Genomic DNA, 22,753 nt, shown 5'->3' on the forward strand with positions numbered 1-22,753 from the left:
AGCAAAAAGTTGAGAGTCAGTGGTTACAAGTTACATCAGGGAAAAATCTAATTCAATGTAAGGTAGAAATGCCGTGTAATGAGGGTGGTCAAACACAGCAGCAGGCACCTGAAGAGGTTGTGCAATCTCCATCCTTGGAGACGATCAGAAATTGACTGAACAAAGCCCTGAGCAACTTACTCTAACTTGGCCCTGCTTTGAGTGAGGGTCTGGACCCGAAGACCTCCAGAGGTCCCTTCCAACAGAAGTTAGTTATTATATAAATAACCTGCAGTGTTATGGGCTCTTTGACCCTCCTTGTACCCTTGCTGTTATGGTATCCTACACTGCTTGCTTTTTTTTTTTTTTTTTTTTTTTTTAATTGGAACAAGTCTTAAAGGGTGGTTGGGCCCACCTTATTCTTTGTCTGGACAGCAATAATGCTTGGCCTTAATTGCAAAAATAATTTGAAATCATATACTTATAGTTGTGAAATCCATTTCAAAGCACAGCACTCAGGAAAAGTAAATATTTTTTTTTCTCCTGGTGTTGCCACATATATATATTTGAGAAGGTTGACTTCATGGAACAGAGGGGGCTTTGTTTCTCTTTGTTTTGCCTTTTGTAAATTAGGACTAAGCATTTTCCAAGAAAAGTTGTTAGAAATCTGTGTGCTGAGGGATGTTGAACATCAGGGAGAAGCAGGCTAGTTGCCCCATTCAGGGAGGGATAATGCACTTGGGATCAGTTAGGGTAGAGCAGGAGAAGGCAAGCTGGCAGAGAGCAAGTTCTAGCAGTAATCCGACAGATGAGATATCCACAAGTTACCAGCTGACTGACTGAAATCCTTTGCCCCTGCTGCTCCCTACATGTACATATGAGTGCACTCAGCTGACTAACTTTTTTCAAAGAAATGGCAATTACATAATGTAACCTCTCGGTATTGTTTGTGATGTTCATTTGCATCACGATAGTGCCATATTCAACCTTTGGGTTTTGGGGTTTTTTATTCCCTGCAATGTTTCTCTCAGCTGGCACACTGCTGGTTGGAGCTCCTTTGGGCCATCTTGTTACCTTTGTGCAATCCGTTAAGTCAACAAATGTCCATATAAATGAGCAGAAGTAAAACCTGTGAGTGGCATCTGAAGCTACTCTCTGGATAATCTGCAACACGACAAAAGCAGTTGTGGACAATGCAATATGAGTTATTACCAGCAACATGTAATTTCTCAATTTAGGAGTGTGTCTGCTGTATAGAGAGCCTCAGAAACTCATTCTAGGAAATGGTTATATAAGCTTGAAAGGACAAAACTACTAAATTACATAGACTGGTTTGAGAGAGACGCTTACTTATAAGTATGGTCTCATTCTCATAAACGCTTAATAGAAGTGTGCATTGATCCTTGTAGCTCTAGTTGGTTAGCTCCTGGAGTCGTGGACTAAATCTTAAATTATAGCCTATAGCTGGTTATTTAAATTACTGCAGCACAAAGAAATTGAGAATATGGCTTCAGAGTTGTGCAGCACTCAGTTGTTACTTTGTGGTATGACTGTGATCCCTTTAATGAGGCTAATGAAAGAGAATTAACTAGCAGATTGGTAACTTAATGCTGCCATGATTACAGGCCCAGAATTGCATATGAATATGTATATGCATGCTTTTTTTTCTTGTATATTTTGCTGTTTGCCATGATGAGGACATCAGTGATGGATCTGCCTTTTTGTCATAAGCCATAAGGGCATCTCAGGTTTTGCTTGAGAGAAGAAAACATGCTGATATCAACTTTTGAAACCTTCTTCCAAAATGGAAGGCATCTCTTTATGCTTTACTTTCTCATTGTTATCTTGGCCTTATGCTGTACATACTGAAATGGAGCCAAGTAGGCATCATTTGCTTTTGTCACTGGCGGTTTCCCAGTCCTATTACCACTAACAGGGAAAATTTTTTTTTCCCCTTTTTTTTTTTCCCTTTACCTTCTTTTCTCTCTGAATTTTGTGTTGCAAGTAATTGAAGGGAGCCTTAGACTTTGTAGATGGTGAGATGTTTAAAAATTGAGCAGTTGGATTGACCTGTGCTTATGTCTAGTTCTGTTCTAGATGTGTTTCCTCATGATACTGTAAATGTATTAGTTGCTCTTTCTAAGAAACAACAGGGAGCAAATTGTATTTTGTCATTCTGAGAAGACAAACCTTTCTTTTTAAATGTGAGTCTGAGGCATACAGTCTTCCCCAGAAAAATGCTACAAGACTGTTTAGCTGTGATTTGAAGTTTAAAAAAATTAATGAGTTCTCCCAGCCAATCTCTAATTGCTTTCTGAGCTACCTTTGTGCGTTGCATTTGGCAGTAGGAAGGGTCAGTGAACGGCAGACTCTGGCAGCTGTCTGATTTACACGTGTTTTCTGAAAGAGAGTGGTCACAAATTTGTCCCAGTTCTATGCTGGAAGTTGTGCTGATTTTCATATAAATAAATCGGTACATTTTATTAGCCTTATTCTTTCAAAATCATGTGACTTGCCTGCAACAGAGATCTCATTACTGACTCAATTTGGCATGTAAAAAGAGCTCTTTCTTTTTTCTGTGGAACTTTTTTCCAAGTATCTCTTAAACTACTTGTGGAGCTCACACATGAACCAATATCTAGGCATTTTGATACAAAAGCTGGTTAAATGAATGGAATTGTGCAAAAAACATTATGGTGTTTCAAGTTACTGTCTTAAATAGCTTTGCTTTTTTTAGCAATTAAAAACTGTCTTCGTACTGTTACTTGCTGAGTTGCTGAGAAGCCAGAATAGGTCCCATGCACGGGTTAGCCACAGGTTGCTAAAAGCCAGTTTTATGAAGAAAGTGGGTCACTTGCTAGGTGACAGGTTTTTTTGTTTTTTTTTTTTTTTTTTTGAAAACCACTGCTAAAATATTATATAGTCATACCTATTCCTTTGAACTTCTCCAAAGTGTAAAATGAGGCCCCTTGCACCATCTTGTTCAAGTTTGCCATGGTGAGTTATGCAGGGAGCCCACTTAGGGGCTACTCTGAAAAAGGTGTTGCTTACTAGGTAGCCCTGTGTTTTGGTCAGGCAGGGGCATTTACTTGAATAACAGTGCTTTGGAAGCAACTTGCCTTTAACTCTCTGCTGATGATTAGACCTATCTGGTGAAGTTTAGGTTTTGAATATAATTATTGTTCATTTTGTGTTGTTACAGTATTGATGCTTTTTTTCACTGGAATGTGTTCTATAAAAATTGAGAAGACACAGGAGAGACTTGTGTCTTTAGGAGCACTAGTTTTAGATACTTTGCAACAAATCTAAACAATTCCTCTTGAAGAAACCTTGCAGTTGGTTCTGAAGTAATTCTGTTTTTCATTTAAAATTCCTTTGTTTCTCAGGACACTTTGTAAGACTTTATTATTATTATTATTAAAGGGCCCCTCTGAGAGCAGGGACTAGCAGCCTGGCACCTGGCCAGATGGGGAAGCCAGTGACCCCAGAGAGCTGGAGAGAGCCAGTCAGCTCAGTAGACCGGTTGGCTGGCTTGGCGAGCCGGCCTGTCCTCTTTCAAAAGTTTTGATTGAATTAGCACATTCCTGTGGAATATTTTGGGTTTCATCAAGTCAGCACTTTGTGTTGGAACGCGGTTCTACTGGAAACTTTCTAAGCGGGTCTCCTCAAAGCTGCTTGCTCAGGGGTGGTGCTGCTTTGACATCAGTGCTGCTTTCACTCAGACCGCTCTGCATTTAATTCGGATGTGGCAGTGAGTCTGATTATTGGCCAATATACTTACTGAGGTTCATTTTAAGGGGAAAAGTTTTTGCTAGTGTAATTTCAGAGAGGGAGAATGTTGAGACATCCAGTGTGTGAGCTGGCCGAGTTTTTTTTCTTTAGTAAAGGTAATGACTTTGCAATTATTCTTTTTAAATTACAATAAGAGAATTTTTTAGCCCTGTCACACCAAAAAAGAGCAGGGGTTCAAACATCACAGATAGCAGGTATTACATATATGATTTTATATTTAAAGTTTATCCAGCTCTGTTTTGAATGGAGGATTAGTATGTGGACTAGGTACATGTACTGGAAGGAAAACATGAGTGAAACTCGATGTGATCTTCCTGTCCAGCAATGTACTTTGTCTTCTGGGGTGTTCAAATCTAACACCATGCACAGCTAGCCAAATATTCCCGTGTCATCTAACCAAATTCAAAGTGACTTGGGCCACAACAGTGCAGCTGATTGAGATTAGCAAGGATGCAAAGCAGAGTTTTGTCACGAGGATATGAATATACTGTTTATTCTAAATCAGTTTGAAGTATTGGGTTAATTTTTTTTTCTTGTGAGGAAAGAGAAATGCTGGTACTGCCATGTGCTGGAGGCCTGCAAGTAAGTGAGTGTCAGAATCCTGAGCTGGAATCTGTATAAGCAATAATCCTGCTAGAGGAGTTGTCAACATCTAAATGACAGCCCTAACATATGCATTCTGATCAAAAGTAGAGAAGATTGGTGTGAGTCACCTAAAGGACTAAAAAATATTTTGGAAGCATTCTTTGTGAAAGGGACTGACCTAATTTTTTCTAACACAAGTTACAAGCTTTGTTGACTAGTGGCTGTTTCAACATCTTTGGGGCAAGCTACTTGTGCTAGAACTTACTCAGTTTATATTGCTCAGTAGAAGGGAAGAAAAATAGTGCACCTTGACCTAACATTTGGACCACCAAAATACATGATTTTGGCAGTTCTGCCCACTGCAGTGACTTGATTTTCTTTGTCACTTCTGTGCACAAAAAAAGGGAAAGTATTTTACTCGGCAGGGTTGATGCCGTCAACCATTTTGACTGATGCACTCAAAACTTCAGTCTGGAATGAAAAGAATTGCTAACTTCAAGCTCACTTCTCTGCCACGGTTCCTGAGATCATACCCTAAAAGACCTTGCAAAAGGGCATCTTGCCAGTCTGCCTGGACAAGCTTAAGCCTTCCTCCTTGTTCTCATCCTTTAATAGGACTAGACTTTCAGCAAAGCAGTACAAAATAATACTAAGGCAAATCAGTTCTTTCATTCCACTTTATCCGAGGTATAAAATTCTCCACAGAATTTCTCAGTTCTTCCATTTTTGGAGTTTAACAAGATTCTTGGCTAAAAGTTTCTAGCTTCTTGCTCTGCCCTAGATGGTTCTGTGCTCTGTCTTGAGGGGTGCTGTGGAGGGAGAAGAGCATACTTTATAAGGTAGTTTAAGAGGACACATAAAGAGACACATACTCTCTGCTTGCAGTTAAAATAGTGACATTTACTCGTTTTGATCTTCTGTACTCATGAACATCCTCCAGAGTATGTAGGAGGTTCATTCCATTTCCCTGATGCTTTAAAATGGTTTTCTTCAGTAGTTCTTGAAAAGAATTAGAACTGTTGAACATCTGTTCAACTTTGAGATTTTGCTTAATGTAGTGATGGTAGAACATGACTATAGTAAACAAAATTTTAATCTCAGACATTTGCACAGCTATTATTCTGCGAATTGACAGAATATCAGCTCAGACTTTTTATAGCTTGTCTTGCAAATCATTGTTACAATTTTAAGGAGGGAAATTGTGTTTGAAGAACTTGATTAAAACATATTGATTAGTTTGTACTTTCTCCCTTTGGGAATTGGTAACATTTGAACAAGGAGGAAGCTTTCACTGGTATTCACCAGTGTAGGCCGTGGATAGCTACTTGTCCAAACCAGACTGCCAAGAGGAACAGTGGCAAACTCTAGCTCTTCTTCCCTTTTGTTCAGTGAAGCTGTATTTCCTTCCAACCATCCCAAATCTCTTCTTCAGCAGTTTTTGGTACCTCACAGAAGAGCATCACTGCAAAAGCAGCCTGTTACAGTTCAGGTTTGTTGGGAGGGAGTTTGTTAATTTTAAAGAGTAATGCTGACAAATGTCACTAAATAAAACCACACTCAAGTTCAATGTGTACCTACTTCCTAAAGGGGGGTAGGACCTACTTCCTAAAGGGGGGTAGGACCTGCTTCGGTGACCCTATTTCAGCCTCAGATCAGTGGATGAATTGGGTCAGTCTGTGATAGTGTGGAGTTGCAGCGCTTCTGGAGGCTGCAGTCTCTTATCATTCCTCCAAACCCAGAAACTGTCAACCCTTTGCTACAGAGTCAAAAAAGTAAGCTGTATATTTCTAATGGTGTAACTGTGAAGAAAGCTCCTGAAATGGGAACTTAGTGTAACTGAGAGGGAAGTGCTTCGAATGTCTGGAACAGCAGTTCCCAGAACTGCAGGCTGCCCCATTTATCTTGGTAAGATATAATCTTGGAGGTTTAGTGGTGGTGGTTGAGGTATCAATATTGCTTATTATTTTACTTTTCATGTAAAAAAAAGGGAGGCATAGGTTTGTAAAGAAGCTATGACAGCTCACTTTCATGGTTCAGGTTGGGGATGCTCAATAGATTATGCTGAATTTTCTTGCTGTAATGAAGTGAAGCCGACATACTTGGTTCCTGCACACACACAGCAGCGATCACACCCATTCAGATCTTGAACTTTTCTCTGATTTCTTGTGAATGCAGCTTACTCTTTTAATGAACATTTGGGGAGAAGAATATTTGGTGGGTGCTCCTCTGCATACTTTGCCTTGAGCCACACTTAAGTCTGCTAGACTGAATTCCTGTGACCGAGCCATTGCAAATCACTCCTAGCCAAAATAGTTGCAATGTCACTTCATACTTAATTCAGCTCTTGAGAGTGGGACAACAATTTTTTTCTCAGTACATTGGAATGTCCTTTACATAAATGCATACATGTGCCATGGGAGTATTTTATATGCAGCACTGGATAAATACAGTAAGCTTTTGACAGCTATAGAACAAGCCTGCTTGTTTCTGAAAGAGATAGAGAAAATAGGGTCATTCATGTGCTGAATAGCTCAAGTTGTTTCTTTTCCTTATAAGCTACTCCTAACCTCTTTGTCTTCCTTTCGTACTGACAGCGCTGCTAAGGTCAAATGACAATTCTTGTCCTAGAAAATTACAGATACATCTGTGAACCAGTGCAAAGAACATCTGCAGGTGACACGAGGAGCGATTCAGATCGGGTTAGAAGAGGACCCGATATATTGTGCTGTATGTCATTGTGTTTCTCTTATATAATGGCAGTGCAGTGCTGCATGCAGTAGAAAGCTAAGGGACAGTTTTGTTCGCTCGGTAGCAAACGCTCACTGTGCCGTGACTCCACATCATGTGATGCAGGCAGACAGGAGCTACCTTCCATGTCTTACACTTAATCAGTCTTTAGCTTTGAGAGGTCATTCGGAGGATGTCATAAATCGTGTCTGCAACTGCTGCAGTCTCGTGACTGCTGGGAATTTAGCTTCAGGGGAAATAATGTTCCTAGTTTTATATGGTAATTCTGCAGTCTTTAAAGCTGATACCTCTAAAACCTTGAGATTTTACTCGTTTGTTAGCAGCAAACTGGCTTATGTTTTGTAGTTGCTCTGTGGAAACGAAACACTTGAAAATACACAGCTTTTCCTAATCTTAGAGAACAGGTTTCATTGGCTGGATTTTGAAATAAAACTACTTGAAATCTTTAGGTTTTTAAAAATAAATGTCATCTCGCTGAGATTGAGTGTTGTCTGTAGGAATTTCACGGTATTTCCTTCCCTCAATTCCTCACTGTTTTGCAGGAACTAGAACAGATTATTTGCAGATCAGGATTGTTTTCTGAAGAAATACAGAAGAATAAGAGGCACTCCTTTTTGCTCAGAAACTGCCCCAAGGGCAGATCAATTGAAAGTATTGCCTGAAATGTCATTTGTAATTTATTTTTTTCTTCAGGTTAAAATCTTGCTTTAAAACCTGCTACTCTTTGATTACTTAAACAGTCTTGCACTTCTGAGTTGCAGACTCCACCCTTCAATGACAAAAGAAGTCAGTCCAGCTTTTGCAAGGGGCTTCAGTGGTAGAACAAGCCTAGCTCTTCAGAAGCAAGCTGGATGAAGACACTGTTAATATGATAGAGTACTCTCACTTCTAAACTAGGGATTATTATCACTGCTTAGACAGGAGAAAGGATTACCAGTTTTTAGTATTTTTAACAAAAACCAGTGATTCTGGAACAGGCTGTAAATTGCCTATTGACAGGAATTACATAGATTATATACTGGCATAGGTACAAAACGCTAGACTTGCATATTGTATCCTCCCTGGAGGAACTTCCTCGCTCCCTGAAGTTTGCGTAACTTTGTCTCACGTGGCTACAGACTTGTTCAGCTGCAGAAACAACCCAAAGTTTTAACACACAGCTGAAACACTAAGAACTTCACTATTGCTAGTGCTGAACTATGTTAACGCTTATGAAACCTTGTTAAAGTTTCCTCATAAAAACCTCAGATAACTTCCATTTTAACCCTGCACTAATAGCTATCTGTAATTTAACGCCATATCAAATTTTCTTCATTTTATCCATGTTTCTCATCCCCTCCTTTCTTGTGTGAAGTTTCATTTGATAGTCTTCATGTATAACAGTAGGTATTGGATAGCCTATATGTAGCTAAGCAATAATGTGGTATTCATTGATAATTTTTAGCCCGTAAATAATGTTTATTTGTTTGGATGAAGAGATGGGGGGAGGAATTGTTTGGTTAACACTTTTATCTTTTTTTTTTCTCCCCAGTTCCAAGGAAGTCTCTTTCAATCTATGCCTTTATTAGCTGAAATGCCTTGTTGTCATAATAGTGTCCAATAGTTTTGCTAGCCTGTAGATTTAAAAAATTAGGAGAGAAATAAAACTTTAATATGGTTATAGAAATATACTGCTAGATTATGTGCATAAAACTTTGAACAAATACTGGAGAATTGTCTTTGGGGACTTTCATTTTTTTAAACACATCTCCCATGTTATCTTTTCGTATTATTATTTGTGAATGATCATGATTGCTGAATATTATTGAAATTTATGTGGGTGTCTTTTACTTGACTTAATTGCTAGGATCTAGAAATTGATGCCATTTGCTTTAAAACGTAAAGGAAGGTTTATTGGTGGGGTTTGGTTTTTTTTCCCTCTTGAAATTAAAGACCCATATACTCAGTATCTTACTGGGATAGTAAAAACCTGTAGATACCTGTTAGCGCCAGAAATACTCTATCTCTATGCTTGCTGGAACAAATTACAATACTGGATTATGGGTTAGCGTAGAGCAGAAAAATTGAGATACCATCAAATTGAGTTGGAGTTTTCAGAGTTGTCAGAACTTTTTGCATTCAGATATGTTTTGCATTCCATCTATATTGCAAGGATAATTGCATTTAAAATAGGAATAGCTTGTAAAAAGCAGTCTGTCTGCTGTGAGCAGAAAAGACAGACAAGTAAAAATTATGCAGTGATTTATATCTCTGTCCTGTGTATGCATGTTGACACCAGACATTCAGTTTTAACTTGGAGAAGGCTGATCTTGAGCCTGCTGGGAAAAGCACCCTGTAGGCCTAGCACCTGGCACTGGGGTTAATAAGCCAGACTTTATGCACACTGAGTTTTGGCACCAGTGTTTTCATTGTGTGTTGCTCAGTAATGCATCGTGTCTTCCCTAAGAATAGTATCTTAGTCAGACACACCTGTTTTCCTCCCCTCCTTCTGTTTCGAGCTTAGGCTTATAGATTCATCTTTCATGCCATCTTCCTTAGTGCTCCCTATGCATTCATTTTGCATCACATCAAACAAAACTCCTCTGCAATCTTGCAAAGAAATGAGTCAGTTATTCGGCCAGTGTTAAAAGACTGGAAAAAAGACTTGGCAAAACTCATTGTGCTCAGGGCACCTGTAGGAAGCCTGGAATAGGAACTTGAAAAAGGACGAAGTGAACAAAACACTGAAGCAAATCCTACATCCAACTTCAAAACAAATCACCATTAAAGTAACCCATGTTGCCCAGAGTAATAGGATACCTAACTGCATCCGAGCTGCTTCTCTTCATTCCCTCTCTGCCTCTGCTCTTCAGGGTCACTATTGCCCTACCCTTTCCTTCCATGAAGGTTTCTAATGCACCTGCTTCACATACGTTGTGTTAGGTGAGAGTTCTCATAGATTTCATTAGGCCAGCATGTCCCCATCACACTCTCAATTCATTGCAGACCATTACTAGAATGAAACTTCTTAATTGAAAATCATTACAAAGCAATTTCTCTGGCTTCTGACTATGGTTTCAGTGATGGTGAATGGTTGAAGCCTTGCCATTTGGAAAAACTGTGTTCTGCAATCTTTTTGGTCTCCTTTCATGTTGGGGATAAAATAAGCCTAGTCACTTCAAAAAGCTGCCAAAGCAAGAGGGATTTCCTAACCTCAGTGGGGATCATTTTGTACAGTCACATCAAAATCCTGCACTTGCAAGATCTTTTCCAATTTAGGTCTTTCCTTCAGCTTGATTGGAGACAACCATCTTCTGTTGTACCTACTCTGCCACATCCATGCTCTCCTTTACTTTCCCAGTCTTTGTGAACACTGTTGATGGTAACATTCACTGTTGATTTGGAAAAGTTGCTTATTTTAACAGACTTGCGGCATCATAGTTAAGTCTTCCTTCTGACCGTAAAGCGATTTGAAAAGAACTGTCTTTGCACAGTATATGAAAGGAATTCTTCACTTTCCTCCTGATACAGTGGTATCTTTTCCTCATTAAATCATTAACTCAAATTCCCAAGTAATTTAATACCAGAAGAAGCTTCTGTAGATAAATACTCTTGGGGTTTTATGCCTGGTTAGTTGTGGTGGGGTTTTTTTGTTTGTTTTGGGGTTTTTTGTTTTGGTTTTTTTTACCTTTGGTAAAGAAGTCATCTGCTATGCAAGGCAAGCTGGACTCCAGGCCTCTCTCATTTTTCTTGAGTGTGCCCCTCTTGTCATCAAGACTTAATATCTGCTTGTTGCTCAGGGGGAAACTGTATGGTTCAGCCACCTTTGGACTGCATCTCTGGATTGCAGTCCCAAATTCTCAACAGGCCTAAACTGATTTTTCATTGCAATCCCAAGTTCTCAGCAGGCCTAAATTGATTTTTCATCTATCATAGCAGTTTCTTAGTGCTGGTACAGATTGGCAGGTACGTATAAGTAGCCCTTAAATATTTTGCTTTGTTTTACTCCTCAAAGATAAGAAGCATTGTTTAGCAAAGAATAAAAATGATAAAAGAGCTGCATGTGTGGATCCCACACTGGTATTCTTCTTTCTTGCCTGCTTCTGTAAGTTTCCTTCATCACAGCTATCTCCAGCTCCCTGTAAGAAACAATTCTAACTGCAGTAGACTCTATCAGCAATAGGTGCTGGTTGCCCCTGGCCATTTACTCAACCACTCCTTCTTTTGTAGCATATTTGTGGTGTAAGATCCTCTTTGATGGTAAACTCAGCCTTGAGAAGTGTAAATCATTCTTACCCATGGAACCAAGGGGAGGTATTCCCCAAGTGATAGTTCCTTACACTGTTTCCTGAGGAGCCTTACTTTGCTGCTGTTTCGTTTCTTGTGGGTTTGCCCCTTTGCATGCTACTTTCGATTTAACTCCTGACATTCAAGATTAATACCTGATAACCTGAGAGGTCATGTAATATTGATTAAAAACCAGGAAAACAGCCTAAAGGCAGCTTCCTTGTTTCATGCGCTGCAATAAGCAGCTTTTGTTTCAGATGGTATGTGCTGGGGTATACCATTCATGATGTGGTTTTACGGTGGGGTACTAGCCTGGTGCTGCTGCATTCAAGGCTTTTTCACCCAGTTGCCTCCTGATGAGACAATATTTAGAAGTATTTTCATCTCCCAGGAACAGTGTTTCTGAAGGAAGGGGAGAAGCCTTGGGACAAACACAGCAAGCTAAGGAAGACTATTCAAGAACAAGTTACCCCTTGGGTCATTCAAAACACAAATATACATCAGTTCAGTTGGAATGGGGACTTAGTACAGGATGGGTAAGGCTGACACAAAGTCTCTTTACATTATGTTCTGGAGGACAAGACTGTTTATTTGTGGTTCATTTGTGAACAGGTGCAGCTCTTTGGCCTGTATTTAGACTAAAATTTGACAGTTTAAGGACATGGTACTTACAGATGTGGTGAACGGAACTTATCTTTAGAAGTCTGTGCAACAGGAGAAAGTTGTTTAGCTATCTTGAGATGATTTAATGTTCAAGGGCATCTCAAACTGCAAGCAGACTGATTAAACAAGTTGGAAAGACTGTAGCCTAAGCAGAAGTTTCAGAGTTAATCAGATAATTGTCTCTGTATCAAGAGCAAATCTTGAATCACTGTGGAAACGCACAGTCACTCTGGCAATAAATCTCAAGACAGCAGCACAAGATGTTTCATGTCCAATTGGGTTGATAAAATTTATCTTGTATGAGTACCTATTTCACCCCAATGCTGTCTACCAGAAGTATAAATACAGACTGAGAAAGTTGGTACACTGATCACTATAGCATACGAGTGGCTGTGGATATTGTTGCTCAGAAGTGAAGAGCTTTATTTCTGAGGTTACTTAGCCTTTTTTTCAAAGCCTAGCTCTTCCCTGGGAGTCCTGGGATGCAAACTTGACTTTGTCTATAAGCAAGGTGTCTTAATTGGTCATTGTATGAAAGCTGTGTTACTTAAACTTGGGATTTAATTTTTTTTTTTGGCAGAACTGTAGCTTGTATTAACACCATGTATCTTAAAGTTGCAGATAGATGTCCATTGTGGCCACTGAAGCAGACCTCTTTACAAAAGAACTGTTTCCCTCAGTGCACAAATCCCTCTCTCCTCTGCATTATTTAGTTTACCTAATTAGAATGGTATCCAGGTAGCTAGGACTATACAGGCTTTTATACTCATCCTGCTCCCTAAATGTATTTGTATCGCTACTATTTCAGTTTTTACCTTTATTCAACAAAAAGCAAGTATTTTTTCTCTACCATACACCCGATCATTATCTATCTGAACAGGAAGCATCTAGCTATTTCTCAGAATTAGCTTCTGAAAGCTGAGAATGTCCCACAAAAATCTAAATCCAGTTCTTCAATGTTGGGTTAGCTGAGAAACAATGAAACTTCTGCAGCCCAGTGTTGCGATACAAGTATTGCCACTTAGGCCTTATTCTGCCAGTATTTTTCCTGTGTGACTTTCACTTTGTTTTGTGTGCTCCCTCCCCTTTACCTTTGTGTTTTAAGAGGAGGGAGCACCAAAGACTGTAGGTAATGTTTGTGCAGGAAGTCTTTCATGATGGGTATCTGTTTGTATATAGATATCTCAGTCTTGGACCAACACTGAACAAGGTGAGAGGGAAGGGGAAAACAAGGATAATGCTTGGACTTTGAATAGGAAATTGTAACGGGCTGCTGTGTTGCAAGGGGTGAAGAGTGAGATGCTAAACACCACCACCCCCCCAATTCATCAAATGCTTTGTCAGTATTTGAGGAAGTGTCACATTTGTTGTAGCTGGTTAGTTTGCTTTAGAGAGGTTATGTTTTTATGTATTGTGGTGGGAAAGGTGTTTTTAGATTGCTTAAGTTCTAGGTATTACCACGCAAGTGGTGCAATGGTGTTTGGGGTTATTGTGCCTGTTGGAAGTGTGCGAAAAGTTGCAACATGTGCTTGTTTGATTAGCACACAGGTGTTAGTTTTTTTCAGCAGTATAAAAGGGACTTTGGATTGAAGTTAGTCAGGGGAGCTGAATTCTGAATATTCACATGCTCAACTTTCTGGTATTGTGAATCCTGAAAACCACTTAGCTGTGGTTCAAGTAAAAACACTAGATGTTAAAAATCTTCCCTTTTGCATCTGATCTAGAGGAGGTTGCTTGTATTAGAGCAATAAGATATGTTTCTGGTCAGAAACCCACTGCTTCTTCAGAAGGTATGTTCCTCACTGAGGGCAGTGCAATTTTAGCTTCTGGCTGTGAAGGCGAAGTCTTCATAGGTGAACCAAGCTAATGGCTTTAGCTCTGCCTTGCTCAATCTGCTGATAGACCCTGTAGCTTGGAAAGCTCTGAGTGGCAAAATAAGCATCTTCTGCAGTGACAACTGAATGATCTCCCTCCTGATATTGAGGCCTCTGAGCACTAACGAATCAGTTTTCTTTCAGTGTCTTTCTGCCTCAATTTCTGAGCAGCCGTGGAGGGCTGAACTGGTCATCAAAGAATGATCCCTAGCTTGGAGCATGCTGAATCAAGGATGTTCCTTTTGTTGTAGCCAGAATACTGAAAAACAGGTGGAATGCCAAAGAAACTGCTTGCTCTCCTAGTGCTTAGGATGGAGTAGGAGAGAAAGGTTTTGCTTGCAGCCAGTACCAGGTTGCAGAGACAGTTACTGAGCTACATGAGAGAAGCACACCCTGCATAATGGTCCCTTTTCCTTCCGTTCCAGTGTCTACTTCTCCCAAGGATATTAACCCCAAATAAGAAGGCTGTCCATATTACTTGTATCAGATAGTGGCTAATAATATTAATCTCTTCCTCCTTTCTCCAATGCCTGCATTGCAACAGTAAATGAAATGAGATGATGGGGGTAGGAGGAGTGGTAGAAAAAGTAGATCTAGAGAGGATGGTATTTTGGGAAAAATGGGTGTGAAGAAGACAAAAGCATAGTAGGAAATAGTTGGAAAGGAATGGAGAGGGAGAAAGACAGATGCGGCCGAAGCTGGAAAGATTTAGTAAATCAAGTCAGTAACATTTGATAAGAGTATGTTGATCACATACACACATACTTGCTGCTACTGAATAAGTTACCTGTGGAACATGCAGGTCCTTCTTGTCTACTTGTTTTTGTAACAGTGTAAGGAAAAACTTTGGATCGTCCCAGAAGGTGATACCAGTAAAAGTATAGAATAAATTCTGCAAAGTGAATGAATTCATGCTATACATGTGTGTATTGGCTTTGTGTGGCAAGGTTTTGGTAGTGGGGGGGGTTACAGGGGTGGCTTCTGTAAGAAGCTGCTGGAAGCTTCCCCTGTGTCCGACAGAGCCAATACCAGCCGGCTCTAAGACGGACCCACCGCCGGCCAAGGCCAAGCCAATCAGTGATAGTGGTAACGCCTCTGTGATAACATTTTTAAGAAGGAAAAAGGTTGCTGGGACAGACAGTAACGGCAGCCGGAGAGAGAGTGAGAACATGTAAGAGAAACAGCCCTGCAGACACCCAGGTCAGTGAAGAAGGAGGGGGAGGAGATGCTCCAGGCACCGGAGCAGAGATTCCCCTGCAGCCCGTGGTGAAGACCATGGTGAGGCAGGCTGTCCCCCTGCAGCCCATGGAGGTCCACAGTGGAGCAGATATCCACCTGCAGCCCGTGGAGGACCCCACGCCGGAGCAGGTGGGTGCCCAAAGGAGGCTGTGACCCCGTGGGAAGCCCACGCTGGAGCAGGCTCCTGGCAGGACCTGCGGATCTGTGGAGAGAGGAGCCCACGGAGCAGGTTTTGTGGCAGGACTTGTGACCCCATGGGGGACCCACGCTGGAGCAGTGTGCTCCTGAAGGACTGCACGCCGTGGAAGGGACCCATGCTGGAGCAGTTCACGAAGAACTGCAGCCCATGGGAAGGACCCACGCTGGAGAAGTTCGTGGAGGACTGTCTCCCGTGGGAGGGACACCGCGCCAGAGCAGGGGAAGAGCGTGATGAGTCCTCCCCCTGAGGATGATGAAGCGGCAGAAAATAATGTGTGATGAACTGACTGTAAACCCCATTCCCTGTCCCCCTGCGCCGCTGGGGGGGGTTGGTAGAGAATCCGGGAGTAAAGTTGTGCCCAGGAAGAAGGGAGGGGTAGAGGGAAGGTGTTCTGAGATTTGGTTTTATTTCTCATTACCCTACTCTGATTGATTTTTAATAAATTGAGTTAATTTTCCCCAGGCTGAGTCTGTTTTGCCCGTGATGGTAATTGGTGAGTGATCTCTCCTGTCCTTATCTTGACCCACAAGCCCTTTGTTATATTTTTCTCTCCCCTGTCCAGCTGAGGAGGGGGAGTGATAGAACGGCTTTGGTGGGCACCTGGCGTCCAGCCAGGGTCAACCCACCACAGTGTGAAGAAATATGTTGGCTTCTAGATGTCTAGAGCTTGATGTACTCCATTTAAAAACAAGCAAAGACAGCCTCTAGTACTTAACTGAGAGAATTTTTAGTAATCAGCAACAAAAATTAATGAATGTGTAACAGATATATAGTAATATGTACTATTTAATGAAGTTTCACCAATATTTTTTAACCTCTTATGGCTCTTGTTTTACCAATTTTAGTGCTGGTAAGATACTGTTCAGAAGGTATGTTCTGATTAAGTTTCAGTCATATTTCTGAAAGGGTGCACTTTTGTGGTGTCCTTCACTGTTAAGCTGGCTGCAGTGGCAGCTTCCACAGACACTTAGGCTTTCAAGTTTTAGAAGAAATACAGATATTTTGAAAAATTGTCATGCTGGATTAGATCAAAGGTCTTTCTAACTTGGTGTTCTGTTTCCAGTGAATGCCTAGAGAGAAATAAAATGCTGCAGCTATAAAGTGATATCTCTCCAAAATACTATTGCCGTCTCCATGATTTGTGACTTGGGTTTTCCTGAGCCTAGGGCTATATCTACCTGTGTTTTAAAAAGAAAAACAAAAAGCAGTAGCACAGATTTTAATGACTTAATCGATAAGGTATGTATTGCATGTGCTTTTGCAATCCAGTTTAAAGACAGACTATTTCATCACAGGTGTTGCCTATGATTTTAACCATGGCTGAGTTGGTGGCTTTGATAGTTGTTGGATATATTTTTCAAAAGTTCTAGAAAAAGTTTTAAATTGGTAAAGTATGTGCAAAATTGCCAGGATGATTGTATTTTAATTCAGTACTACCTGTTTTGCTATAAATGCAGGAGTGGAGTAGAATTGATTTTTCAGTTAAGAAAAAAGCAGAATTTTAGGAGGAAAAATTACTGACAACCAAGTTAAAACAGTAGTAGGATTAACCAGGGATAGAGGAGGAAGAAGTATGTGAGCAGACACAGGAAGGAAATACTATGCTGTTTTGCCAGATTTCATCTTTGACACCAGTCTTTGGCTAGTGAGTACTTGTTCAAATAGCTGGGAAAGTGGAGGAGTGTTTACCTCCTATTTGGTGCAAGACAGATGGATGTGGGGGTGTGGTGAGTGTTTGTGTGTGTACCCACGTGTGGGCGAAATGGAAAAATGTGGCCTCTGCTTATTTCCTCTTACCACTTTCATTTAGGTAGTACACTCATATAAATGTTTTAATCATAACATTGATGAAATCTCAAACTGTTCTTTTTTTTTTTTAAGAGAAAAGAGAAAAATAATAAGAATAATATGTATCTGCTGAATCACTCCGCTGCAGGAAAATATGAAAACAAAAAAATTGTTCGGACTGCAGTGGTTCTGTGCAAAATGATTTACACATTTCTCCGTAATAGATACATTTCAAAGTCAGTGTTAAATGGCCCTTAAACTGACTTCCATCTGGTATAAGCCAGTGTTGGTACAGGAGAGTGCTGTATGAAACGAGTAGAGAACAAATTCTGACTGGATCCAGGTCTAACAGGGTTTTTCACTCCTTTTTCTTTATCTGGGATTGATGGTGCAAATCACCTAAAATGGTCAAAAGGGAGTGTTGTGGTTTAAGCCCAGCACGCAGCTGCTTGCTCACTCCTCCCCACCGCCCTGGGCCTGGTGGGATGAGGAGGAGAAAATACAAAGAAAAGCTCGTGGGTCAAGGCAAGGACAGGGAGGGATCACTCACCACTTATGGGCACAGGCAAAAGACAGGCTCAACTTGGAGAAAAAAACAAAATCAATTTAATTTACTACCAATCAAATCAAACCAAGGATAGTGAGAAATAAAACCAAATCTTAAAACACCTTCCCCCACCCCTCCCTCCTTCCCAGCTCAGCTCTGCTCCTGGTTTTCTCTACCTCCCCCCCAGCAGTGCAGGGTGGTGGGGAATGGGGGTTGGGGTCAGTGCATCACACGTTGTCTCTGCTGCTCCTTCCTCCTCAGGGGAGGACTCCTCACTCTTCCACTGCTCCAGCATGGGGTCCCTCCCACGGGAGACAGTCCTCCATGAACTTCTCTAGTGTGAGCCCTTCCCACAGGCTGCAGTCCTTCATGAACTGCTCCAGCGTGGGTCCCTCCCATGGGCTGCAGTCCTTCAGTCACAGACTGCTCCAGTGTGGGCTCTCCCATGGAGTCATGGCCATCTTCGGGGGCACCCCCTGCTCCGGCGTGGGGTCCTCTGCGGGCTGCAGGTGGGCATCTGCTCCCCCGCTCCCCTCCATGGGCTGGGGGGGGACAGCCTGCCGTCTCACCATGGGCTGCAGGGCTATCCCCTCCTCCGGCACAACTCCTCCCTCTCCTTCTTCACTGACCTCAGTGTCTGCACAGGGGTTTCTCACATCCCACTCCCCTCTACACTGCAGGTTTCCCTTCTTAAATATTTTATCCCAGAGGTGCTACCACCATCACTGATGGGCTCGGCCTTGGCCAGAGGTGGGTCTTACTTGGAGCCGGGGAAGCTTCTAGCACCTTCTCACAGGAGCCACCCCTGCAGCCCTCCGCTGCTCCCAAAACCCTGCCACACAAACCCAAAACAGGAGTCAGACCGAAAGTGTCATAGGTCCAAGAAGGAATTGGTTTTGCTGTCGTTGCTCTACATGTGTAATCAATTATGAGCATAATTACATGGGTTTGGAGTCTGTTAACATGCAGTGCCAAATTGCACGTGGGCATTTATAGCAGTTGGGTATTTTGTACTAATTCCTTCAGTATTTATGTTTTTCTCTTGCACAAGAGCCTGGTAGGATTCATAAGGTTAACACAAGAAGTAGGGAATGCCAACTCCTCGTCATTTCGGAGGAAGAAGAGCACTGAAACCTGCTAACAAACTCTCTTCTGCAGGGGTGGCAGAACTCCACCGTGTTTCTGAGGCCCCGTCCATGCCAGCTGTCGTCAGCGTTCACACCAGCTCCCTCTGGCATGACTAGGCAAAGCCTGATGTGTTCCCGGTGGCTCAGCCTGGGGTGAAGCCAGGGAGGGTGGCAAGCTGTTTGCCTGGGACTTGTGCAGTAGGGCTGGTATTGGCAAGAGGGAGACTAATGGCAGTTGGGGAGAGTATGGGAGTACTGGAGGGAAGAAAAGGAGTCTCAGACACTTATGCCAGGGCTGGTGAGAGATACAAATGTTTAAATTGGCATCTTGCCCTAATGTTAGCCAAAAGGTGCAGAACCTTGTTAAATTGCTCGGCGGGAGTTCAGACCCAAGCGTTGTTCAGTCTTGGGAGTGAACAATAAGCCAGACATGTACAATAGAGAATGATGGGAAAGCAGTTCACAGGAATGTTTTCTTTTATAGATTGTATTTTTATTGGACGGCATTTTAATTTTTGTCACCAAAGCTTGACTAAATGCTTCCCTCTTGAGAGTGCTGAGGGAGGGAGGCTGGGGTTTAATTCACTGGAGGTATCTTAGTGCCATTTTGTTTTGGGTACCAGCTGCTGATCTGATAGAGTGACTTCGTGGAAAAAATGACTTTTATTAAGTATGCTCTGTGTATATGATACATGCTTGAATTTCTAATGGTGCTTCTTCCTGCAACCTAACTGTGGGAAGAGCGTAGATCTGCTCGTAGGACTTTTGGCAAAGTACTTGTGCAAGGAGGTGGTCTGGGAGGGTAGTATCTGTTTATTAAAAAAAACAAAACAAACGCAAACCAACAACCTCAAGGAAGTATTTATCCTTAGCACCCTCTTCTGGGCAAGTTCTTAGTGTCAGGATTTTGTAACGACAGATAAGAAGAGTTCTTGAGATCTTTTGTATTGTTTAAATTGCTTTGTCTCTTAGGTACCTCTGATGTTCTTGGAAGCTTACAGCTTCTGATAGAACAACAGAAGCAATTTTTCAATACGATGCCTACCAATAAAGTTACCGTGCGTAAAATACATTTTTTCTTATTTTCTTCATTGTGGTAGATATATATTGGTGTTTTTCTTTTTAAAATATTTTTCTTTATAACAGTTCACCTCATGTTAGATATTCTTCACATAGCCTTATGAAGATGCTACACACGTGACATTATACAGTATTTTTAGCATAACCAATGAATATAGCAGAGACTGAAATAAACACTGTTTTAGAAACCCAAGCACCTGCAAGACAGCTTGCTGTCATTCTAAGCGAAACAAGGTAGACCTAATTTCATTTCACTTTTTGGTGCCATGAGAGCTTTTTTAGTTGTCTCTTTGTCATTTTCTGTGTGTTTGGAATGCCATAGTGATGAGTATTGGAGCCACTGGAGAGAATAGCATAGAGCTGGTGGTTTCTCAGTCGAACCTGGGAACTGTATCCTCCATAAACAGTCCCTTTAGGCTCCTTTTGGTTAAGAAGGGGAAGCTTTTCTCACGAAACTGTGGAAATTTGAACATGTGGACTTTACTTAGCCAAGTGTGCACCTTTCTGATCTGCCAGAGTTTGCCACCTTCATTGCTACATGGTCCCTTGTTGGGAATGCTCTGTGCACTGTGTGAGGTCACATCGAACTGGGACTTTTAACCTGCTTCTGGCAAATGGGGCCTTACATGATCTCCTGTTTTGCTTTGTGCTAGGACTGAATTCTGGATCCCACATTCTGGCTAAGAGAAGTATCCAAGAGAGAAGGTTTTTATTAAAAATAATATATTTCCCCAGAAACTTCTGTGTGAAAGCCACCTCTTGTGCATTCCTAGTAACTTACTTTCTCCTCCTTTGTTATGGGACTTGGTAATGCTGCAGAAAATTCAGCATCTCCAGGAATTTTGGGAGAGTTAGAGCTATACAGTGCTGATCTTTCCCTGATGGAAAACTCCCACTCCTATTGATAACAGTTGCATACTTTACATTTAGGAAAAGGTGGATGGGATGTGGTAGAACATGCTGACATGGTGAGAAGAGGGAGGTTGAAGGTGTGAAATATGAGTACTGGCAAGGCTGGTAAAACAAAGCCAGATGTATAGAAGAGAGAGGAGTAGGAGAGTAGAAAAAGCAAATAATAGGCTAAGTGTTTAGAAGTTAAGAAGATCTTTACCTAGTTAATTACCTGCAGTGTTGTGTCCAGAGAAATGTTACGTTCAGGCTTGAACCTAACCTACATAGTGAAAACCGAGCACGGGGAAGAAGGTACAGCTAGGAAAAACCTACCCAGCATGAATCCTCAAAGCCCTGGAGGCATTACGTACCAACTGTATGAAGAACCCAACTTCTCCAATCTTAACTCTTGGCATCATCAGCACAGTGTGTGTCTGCTGTGGCTGCGTGGTTCAGAGTGCAGGTTTCCAAGGTCTGATCAGAGCAGCCTGTGTGGTGCGGTATGGTTCAGCTGGGAGAGTATAAACCCCAAAGGGATATTAGCTGTTGATTACGGCTACCCCTCTTCTCCACATGGGTGTCTTCCTACAGGACTTCATTTTGAGCTACAGCTGTGTTGTTCAGGCAAGAAACTGAATCATAACCATATTTTAATTTGAGCTGCCAAGAGGTCTCTCATCAGGAATCTTCAGTCAGCTGGTGCGTGACTGATCCTCACCTTGACAGGGCTTTCTGCAGGACAAGCGGTGTCTTCTGTAGCTGTCCTTGATGTTCTGAATAAAGAACATTTTGCTTGTAGTAGCCTGCTTTTTAACCATTTAACCTTGTGCTCTTTCTTCAGAGGATGTGCTGAGTAAAGATGCTGGGGAGTGTGCAATATGCCTGGAAGAGCTGCAGCAAGGAGATACTATAGCACGGCTGCCTTGCCTCTGCATATATCATAAAGGGCAAGTATTCATCAGGATGCTTAAAATTCCAGATGGTTGCATTTATTGGGTAACTCCTCTAGGGGCTGCTTAAGCAACTAAGTTTTAGTGCTCCTTTTTTACATTTAAAAAACAAACAAACAACAAAGAAACAACAGCAGCAACCCTAAAGATGTTTTTAAAATGGTATCTTTCTGCATCTCCACCAATGTATTTGAAGGCAGTTTTCCCTACTATAGTCTTCTCATGCTTGCATGAAAAGCCCACAGGAAAAATAAGGCAAAATCACCTGTATGGGGAAGGAGTGCACATCATGGCTAGGGAGCTTAGGTTGTGCGTACTGTAAGTTTTGTCAAATACTAATAGACTTGGGGGGGAGAGGGGAGAACACTTTTTAAACCTGTTTCATATTTGTTTTCACAAGTGTCTGTAACTACAGGAAGTAAAATGTCAGTGAATGATATAAGCAAGATGATAGCGTTAGTAGTGAAGTAACCTGTGTGTAAAAGCTGGATAGTAACTTGTAAAATGCTTGCTTAGAAAATTTTAACACTTCAGAAATATAGTTTTTCAAGTGTTTGATATCCAAACATTACTGTGGTTTGGGGTTATTAAATTTTCCAATGATGAGTGTGTATACATATATTTCTTTGTATAATATAAAATCCTACTAGTCATTGAAATTATGAGAAACCAATTTATATTCATATCTTACTGCTAAATGTTACTGAGATATTCATGTCAATTGTAATTGTTTTAATTTTTGTCTTCCATCCAACAGCTGCATAGATGAATGGTTTGAAGTAAATAGATCTTGCCCTGAGCATCCGTCAGATTAAGACGAGATTCATGGTTTTAGGTAATATTTATTTTTAGACGTGTACATTTCAATAATAAATATCTTGATTATCTGAAATAATTCTTTATGCTATTTTTGAATTTGTGAATTTGCTACTGTGTCTCAGAACTGTAGTATTAATTAATAAATATTGATGTATATTGCAATATGTAAAAGGTTTCTGCATCCTTATATGGCATGGTCTGAAATG

The 22,753-nt window shown here is 41.2% G+C and overlaps 1 protein-coding gene across 1 annotated transcript in view; it reads left to right on the forward strand.

Moving 5' to 3' along the window:
• Positions 1-22,753, forward strand: part of ZNRF2 (zinc and ring finger 2) — a 63,581-nt gene that overhangs the window by 33,307 nt on the left and 7,521 nt on the right. The window contains exons 3-4 of the mRNA XM_052796984.1: positions 21,620-21,725; positions 22,486-22,563. Of these exons, the coding sequence (XP_052652944.1) occupies positions 21,620-21,725; positions 22,486-22,543 (164 nt within the window). The 3' untranslated portion in view covers positions 22,544-22,563. The remainder of the gene's footprint in view (positions 1-21,619; positions 21,726-22,485; positions 22,564-22,753) is intronic.

The sequence above is a fragment of the Harpia harpyja genome, chromosome 1 (assembly GCF_026419915.1).
Source record: "Harpia harpyja isolate bHarHar1 chromosome 1, bHarHar1 primary haplotype, whole genome shotgun sequence".
Lineage (NCBI taxonomy): Eukaryota > Metazoa > Chordata > Aves > Accipitriformes > Accipitridae > Harpia > Harpia harpyja.